Source organism: Manacus vitellinus, unplaced genomic scaffold (genome assembly GCF_001715985.3).
Source record: "Manacus vitellinus isolate BGI_N305 unplaced genomic scaffold, ASM171598v3 scaffold_16_pilon, whole genome shotgun sequence".
Taxonomy (NCBI): domain Eukaryota; kingdom Metazoa; phylum Chordata; class Aves; order Passeriformes; family Pipridae; genus Manacus; species Manacus vitellinus.
The window spans coordinates 1586362-1594408 of NW_021939189.1; the positions used below are offsets into that span (position 1 = coordinate 1586362).

At 41.7% G+C, this 8047-nt stretch overlaps 1 protein-coding gene across 1 annotated transcript in view; it reads right to left on the reverse strand.

The window, feature by feature from the left end:
* Positions 1 to 8047, reverse strand: part of MAP2K5 (mitogen-activated protein kinase kinase 5) — a 122136-nt gene that overhangs the window by 84341 nt on the left and 29748 nt on the right. Inside the window, exon 9 of the mRNA XM_029958772.1 lies at positions 867 to 919. Coding sequence (XP_029814632.1) covers positions 867 to 919 — 53 coding nt within the window. The remainder of the gene's footprint in view (positions 1 to 866; positions 920 to 8047) is intronic.

An 8047-nucleotide genomic window follows, 5' to 3' on the forward strand; every position in this document is an offset into this window, starting at 1 on the left:
ACAGAAATGTATATAATATACAAATAAATAAATAAATAAATAAATAAACAAACAAACAAACAAATAAATAAATAAATAAATAAATAAGAAGCATTTGGGTAATTTTTTCAATAGCAACCTGACACAATCACCATCAGAGCAGGTTTCCCTTCAGCTCATGAGCACCTTATTTTAAACTATATATATTTATAACACATGTATATATGTAAGTTACATATTATTTGTTATATTTATAACATATATATTATATAAATGTGTAATATATCTATTTATAACACACATATTGATTTAATATCTCTTTGAAATCACCCCAAATAAAACATAACTGACAGTGACAGGCACAGTATGAGCAGAACCTACAAGAAAACCCAGTTTCCCAAATCTCCAGGATGCTCATTATCCACCAGGAATAACCAAACCCATGGACTCGAAGGGAAAAAGGAGGTGAAATTGCTGAAAAAAGGGGTTTTTTTTGCCACAGGGAGGTGATTTCAATTAACCTTGCAAAGGGTGAACTCGCTGATCCTCCTGCCTGAGTGAATTCCCTGGATTTCCTGGTGCTCCACCTCCTCTCCAGGCAGGTTCCCAGGGCATCCCCAAGCTTGGAAAAGCTCATTTGAGGAAGCAGTGGAGAAGGGACCAGGGAAAAGCAGCTTCCTCACACAAGCCCAGGTCCAGGAAGAGCTTTTCCCTGGGGGAAAAAACCCTGGATTTTTGGGAATCTGTGCTCATTTGGAATTACTAAAATGGAGGGTTTCCTGCCCAAACAACATGGATTTTAATGCAATTAACCAAACAGAGATCCAACCATCAGAAGGAAGGGAAGGAAATCAAGGTCAGGAAAGATTGGAAAGAAAGAAAATTACTGGAATCTCTTACCTTTACTGCCAGTATTTTTCCACTACGGACATGGTATGCCCTGTGTGAGGGGGAAAAATGAAATTAATTTTAAATAATTCAACAAATTAAATAAAATTAAATATTTTTAGATCACATACAATTCCCTCTATGCATTTGTGCAACTTGATTTCACAGAAAAATGACTTGGAGCTCAGATGTTTTCTGTGAAGCCAATTTTAGACAGCATTTCTCAAGGAAAACTGGTGAAAACAAGCGTCCAAAAGGATGTATTTACAATTAAATATTTATCAGGGTTTGTATCTGCCTGTTTGATGTAAAATAAACACAGTGAAGATTTTGATACAGAAGAATATCAAACTTTAAATGGGAATTTAACAGAATCACAGGATCATTCAGGTCAGAAAAGACCTCCAAGATCATCAAGTTCAACCTTAAATCTTTGAGTCCAGCCTTGAATTTATCCCCTTTCCCATTTCCTTTCAATGGAATCAATTAGGAAACAGCCACTATTCAGAATTTTCATGGAAAATAGGGTTTAGCTCCCAAATCTGCCAGTCCTGTGGGTGTTTTCAGTGGGAAGACAGTGAGACACTCAGATATAAATATTAAAATGATTTAAAAGAGGTTATGATCAAGTCTTTATTATAACCTAAAGATCCCCAGAAAATATCAGCAAAATTAAATTCCTGTGTTGCTATTTAAGATCAGTGTTGGCATATAAAGTTAAAAAGAATTATTGTTCATGTTCACATGTACCCAAAATAATTTTCCAGAGTATTTCAACAGCAGTTTTTCTTCATTTCCTGTGGACAAACATTTATAATTGGCTATTTAACAATGACCTGCCTACTCCTACTCATGAACATGTAAGAAAATAAAGGCAGGTGAAAAAAAAAACAAACCTATTCAAAATCCAATGTAATTTTGCATAAAAACAAAACCATTAAAGGTTTTCCTCTTCACTAGTTTTACTGTCTCACACTGATTTATGGCACCACACTCAATAATGTCATATATGTGGCACTAACTTTAAAGAATTATAATATTTTACCACTCTCTACCTCTAGCAATTATTACCGAAGAAGAAAAGCTTTAATGGTTGGGTTTTTTCATGCAAAAAATCACACCCAGACAGGGCGAAGTTGTTGTTTAATCTTATTTATAACCCTGAGCTCTTCTATAATTCCTGTTAATAGCTCAGAAGTTTCTAAAAACTTCACCTTAATTGAATAACTCCTGGAAGAACATTTATGTGGCATCGTCAGCTTTTAGAAACAACAACAACAACAAAAATAATCAATGTGATTTAACATCAGCACAGGAAGGAGGATCATCTGTGGGAGCTCTGACAGAGCAGGAGCCGGATGAATAATCCATGAATCCATGAACTTGCTGTAACTAGGGAGGAATCAAGAGTGGCAAAACATTGTGGGCTTGAGAGGAGCAGGACTGAGGAGAGCAGGTTGAGAGGAGATGCTCGACGTCTGTTGGCTGAGCAGGGCCCACCCAGGCCAGGCTGGCAACTTAATTAGGCTGTCAGGAAAGCTGAGCCTTTTTCCATGGGAAGAGATCTCCTGTTTCCAAATGAATTAAAAGGGAAGAGTCGATGATTTAATTATGATGCACGCTAATTCATCCGTGGAAGTTTGGGTTGAGTTTCCAGCAGAGGGCAGGCCCCTGGTTTGGTTTACAGAGCACTGACAGCACCAATTTAACATTTAATTATGGCTGGGAATTGGAGCACAAAGGGACAGCGGGCCCATGGGTGGCTCTGCAAGGCCAGGAATTTGTTTACTGCAGGCAGCTCGACTGTCCTGACCTTCCCCAGCACAATAACTGCAAAGTGATTAATGAACTTTGAATGGGAGCTTTGGTTACACCAAAAGACAACCCTACACCTCTGCAGTGTTTTAATTAACAACTAACCCTTCAAATTAGGCTCTGGTTGCTACAGTAATTACCTGTTCCACTGAGTGGGGAGGGAAAAGGGGGTTTTGTTGGATATCAGGTAGAACTGGAAGTTGGAATGGATCATTTTGGTTACAGTTGATCCATTGTGGTTACAGCCAAAGCCTGAAGATTTAGTGCCTTTCATGCAGCTTTTGAAGGATGCACTAAAAAAAAAAATCCCATGGAATAACGTGCACAGCATGGAGAGAAACAACATTTTGCTGCATGCCACACCCATTAGCAAATTTATGAATGTCTAGGAGGAGATTAAACCAATATTTCATTCTAAAAGTCTCATCTCAAGGGTCAGCTCCCCCAGATTTTGGTGCCACCTCCAAAAAAGCAAGTGAACAAACTCATCACTGTAGAATAATAAGAAGAAAAAAGGCAAAATTCAAAAAAGGTTCCTCAGAAACTTGGAACATTTCAGTGAACACACTTAAAAATCTTCCAGGAGGGGCAAAAAAATGCCTAAAAAACAACTACAATAACAACTCTTGCTGGGGATGAGTTTCAGTGAAGACAAGTGGATGTTAAAGAGGAGAGAAAACAGTTGCTAAATAGCTGCAGAGCTGCTTAAAAACAAACATAAAGAGCAGAAATGAAATGCACGGAAATGAGAAACATTCAAGGAAAACATCGTTTGGGTGTTTGCAAAATTTTATCCCTCAGAAAAAAAAAACTCAGCTCTGAGGAAACAAATTAATTTTCCTGCTCTTTTGTTTGTTGGGGTTGGGTTTTGGTTTGCTTAAAAATCTCATCTATTACAGTAAAAAGCTGTAAGAGATGATTGAGAAGGGGTGGCTATAAATCATTTGTTGTTAAGGAGAAATCGGAGACGCATCAGAGAGAGCCAAATTCTGCAATCAGAGGATTAAAAAGCAATTTTGAACACTTGATGCCAGTGCCAAATATTAAAAATATAGAAAAGCCACTTCAGTTTTGCAGGAATTATACAAACACCACGGCATGGAGTGTTCATTTTACTCTCCAGAGAGGAAGCTCCAAACAAACCTTGGGACAAATAAAGGAATATATTCTTATGCAGAGCCCGATCCCAATCCCACTCGGGTTAGTTGGGGGATTGTATCTATCAGAAATTTGATGGTTTATTATTTTAAATGCAGATTTATAGAAATTTTATGAGACCAATAATCACCACGACAACTTCCTCCGATAATAAAAATTATTTAAATATACATTTTAAAAAAATGACCCTGCATTTATTAAAATAGTAGAAAAATAAACACGACAGCAACAGGAAATTCAGTTGGTGCCAAATTTCTGCACATGAAGAAACTGTAACTCCAATACTCTGCACTGAACTATTTCTTAAATTTCTATTTTATTTAAAAAGAGGCAGTTCTTAGCTATTGTAGGCACAGCATTTTTGAGGCTTAGGATAATGATCAAAGCCATTAAAAAAAGGGCAAAGCTCAGGGATCCCTTTTGGGATCCCGACCTTACAAGACAATGAATTCTTTTCAAATTCACCAAAGTCTGACTGCAAAAAGGGCATCTCTAAAAAGAGTGGATAGTGCAAAAAGTTATAGATAAAATCCACATATAGATATAAAGACAGAGATATAAACACATATCTTTAATTGATCAGCAGTGAGCGAACAGGAACTGTTGTTTAATTAAAACCAAGTTTTAATAACTCAGACCAGTAACTCCCCCAACAAAATTTTTTACAGGTTTCATAAAAGAAGGAAGAAATTTTCAGGGAGAATGGAGGAAAGAAAGCAGCAACTTTCAAACCTCCTCAGGAAAACAAACACATTCCACCAGCAGAGGCAGTGTGGTAGAGAGCAGTGCATGAGTTTCAAAAAAAAAAAAAAGAGGGAAAAGAGAGGAGAAAAAATGCCAGAAAATAGGGAGAAGTTGAGTTTTAGGGGGGTTTTCCTCCCCCCTCCTGGCCCAGGAGATGGAGGCAGCGGCCAACAGGGAATCCTGGAATGGTCTGGGTGGGAAAGAACCTTAAAGCTCATCCCATCCCATCGCCTGCCACAGGTAGGGACACCTTTCACTAGTCCAGGTTGCTCCAAGTCCCATCCAACCCAGCCTGGAACATTCCAGGAAGCATCTCCCTGTGGGAAGTTCTCCCAGTGAACACACAGAGGTTGTTTTAATGCTCTGAGAGGCCAGGCCAGGCTGAAACATTCCCACTGAGGAGCAAAAATTGAAATCCCTTCCTCCCCATTCCCACTGGAGCTGATGATTCCAAGCCCCCACCTCCATGACAAGGAGCAGCTTCTAAGCAAGGCTGGCACAGTTGTGGCAGATATTTTATTAACCTTGACTATTAATCTTGACATTTAGAGCCCTGAAGGGACACACAGGAGCCAAGAACTTTGTCTTCCCCCCTCTGAAAGTGCAGAGTGTCCCTCAGAGGTGGTATGGCCAAAAACTGGGTTATTTTGGGGAATAAATAAGAAATACAGTGTGTGAGCAAGCCCTGCTTGAACAAAGCCCTCCAGCTAAGCCAGATAAACTTGTGATGGACTGCAGAGTATGGAACGTGCATCCCTTGTGTCCCAGAAAATCAAAATCAATAGCAGGGAAAACTAGAATAGGGCTTTGGGGGAACTGCCAACTCCTCAGCATCTCTCCCCTCACCCCTCACATAAGATGTGTTTCTCCAGGAAAGCAAATTAAGACCTGAAAGCATCAGAAGCAGCTGGCTTCTGTTTTAAAAAAGAGAGGGAAGAAAAAGGGAATTGAAAGGCACGTTGTTTTCTTCCTGAGGTAAGGAAAACCAAGGAGAAATGTCAGATGCTTTGGCTCAAACCTCAACCCCAACCCATCCTAATATTTAATGCTAAAAACTTCATGCACTGAATGTGAGGAGTTTCTACTCACTCAGCTCAAGAAGGAAAACAAACCCAACCAAAGAGAACATGCACAAGATTCTTCATAAACAGCTTAGATGGCAAACAACACATTTCTCCCTCTTTCAACAATTCTGTACCCTCCCTGGGAGGAATTTTACCCAAAGCCCAGGATGCTGTGATTGTGGGATCATCCCTTCCAGGGCAAGCAAAGAACTGACTTCAGGTTCAACACACAGACACTGAAGAGGAACAGCAATTTTCTAGTTGTTTCCTAATTTTTAGTTGCAGAGCATTTGCCCACAGTTCAGTGACTTAACAATGGTCACATCCCAAGCACAGAGCATGCAAAGATCCCTGAGTTCCTCCAACAGCTTTTCTCATCATACACAATAACTTTTTACTACAAACTGAGTTTACTGTTCTATTAAAACTCAAAATAAATGTAGTCTCTACCTAGAGAGCAAAATTCATGAAAATTATTCTCTCATGCTGATGCAGAAAAGCACTGGAGGAGCCTGGAGCAGGATCCTGCTTCCCATCTGCTCACTCCAGCCACCAGGATATATCCTTCTATTTTTTCCCCCCAATAGCCTGGGAAACAATTTCTAATCAATAAGATATTCCTTGGCAAGACTAAATGATTCAAGGGGAAGCCATGACCTGTGTGCTATGCCAATGAGTCAGTCCCTTCCCTTCCTAGAAATATAACCAACCTCAGCAAATATGACAAAATGATGGACTGACAGCATGGAGGCAGCAGGGATGAAACGTCCCCCTCCAGCCCAGGGACCAGGAAACTCATGGCTGATGTCAGGAGGGATTCTGGAAAAGGGTATGGAGTGACAGGACACAGGGAATGGCTTCCCACTGCAAGAGGGCAGGGAGAGATGGGAGATTGGGAAGGAATTCCTGGCTGGGAGGGTAGGGAGGCCCTGGCATAGGTTGCCCAGAGAAGCTGTGGCTGCCCCTGGATCCCTGGAAGTGTCCAAAGCCAGGTTGGACGGGGCTTGGAGCAACCTGGGCTGGTGGAAGGTGTCCCTGCCCATGGAATGAGATGGACTTTAAAGTTCCTTTCCCACACAAGCCATTCCAGCATTCTGTGAATGCCACAAACCCAGAGCTGCTGTAGCTCTGCTGGCTCACAGAAGCTCTTGGTGATGCTTTAGCAGATGAAATGATGGTTCCTCACCATCTAATCCAACAGGGACCCTCCTGAACAGGGACTGCAGGAGTGGATGAGCTCAGCCACAGCTTTGTCCAGTTCTGTGCTGACAGCCCCAGGATGGACATTCCCTGCCTCTCCCATGCCCTGTTCCAGTGCTGCAGCATCTTACTCTCCTCATGTCCATCTGAACCTCCAAAGGTGGCAAACTCAGGCCGCGAAGTAAAAAGAGAAGTGAATATTTTGATTTTCTCTGCTACGTTTCCTTCTGCTCCACACCTCGGTGTGGACTCATTGCACACCTTTGTTACAAACAGCAGGACACCATTTCACTCCAAAAAGATGGCAAAGACTGTCCCATTGCCTCATGTTTGTATCAGCTACTCACAGAACTGCACTGAGTAACTGTAAAGCCTCCAGACATCCTCACTCAGCCTCGGAACAACACAAACACTCTGGGACCAAGGCAGACCATTTCCTAACAGAAAAACAGAAGCTTTAAGCTTCTTATCTGAGCTCAGAAGAGAACAGAAAGAGCTGTGCTTGCAGCAAAGCAGCCCCTTCAGGCGTGAGGGCACAGACTGAGGCAAACTGGACATTTTTCCTGCCCTGTGAGAAATAACTGAGAGCGAAATGTTGTGTCGGTGTCGTGCGAGAGCAACAGGACTGCGAGAGCCCTCCCTGCAGCACGGCCTGCCAGCCACCAGCTGCAACCCAGACACAAATGAAATCACCCCCACATTTGCTTTACTGGTCATTTTTCCCTTTTTTCCCCACTATTGCCACTGTCTGTCGTGCTCCTGGTCAGGCTCTAACGCCAGAAGTGTCGTGTGCTCCCGTGGCCATCTAAAGACACGGATTCAAATTGTTTCTAGGAAATAACCACTTTGCCAGTTGTTGCCTCCTGCAATAGCAAACACATTAGCCTGACTCTCTGGCTGTTAAACCAGGGAATCCAGAGTGCACAGCAGTTGTAAAAAGGAGCTTTTATGGGGGCTGTGCTGGTTCAGAGCACGATCTACGCCAATCTCCCCCTCCATCTGAAACCCCACTGCAGATGCTTGAGTACTGATTGCAAAATGATTTGGTGCTGAAGTAGAAAACAACCAGCAAATACTTGTAGCTAAATTTTAAACTTTTTAGAAAGCGTAAAATTGGCACTAGAGGCTGCAGAAAGAGAATGTTGAGCAGCAACATGTCTCACTTAACCCAGCTCGGGGGGAATGAGGCGGTGCTGGAA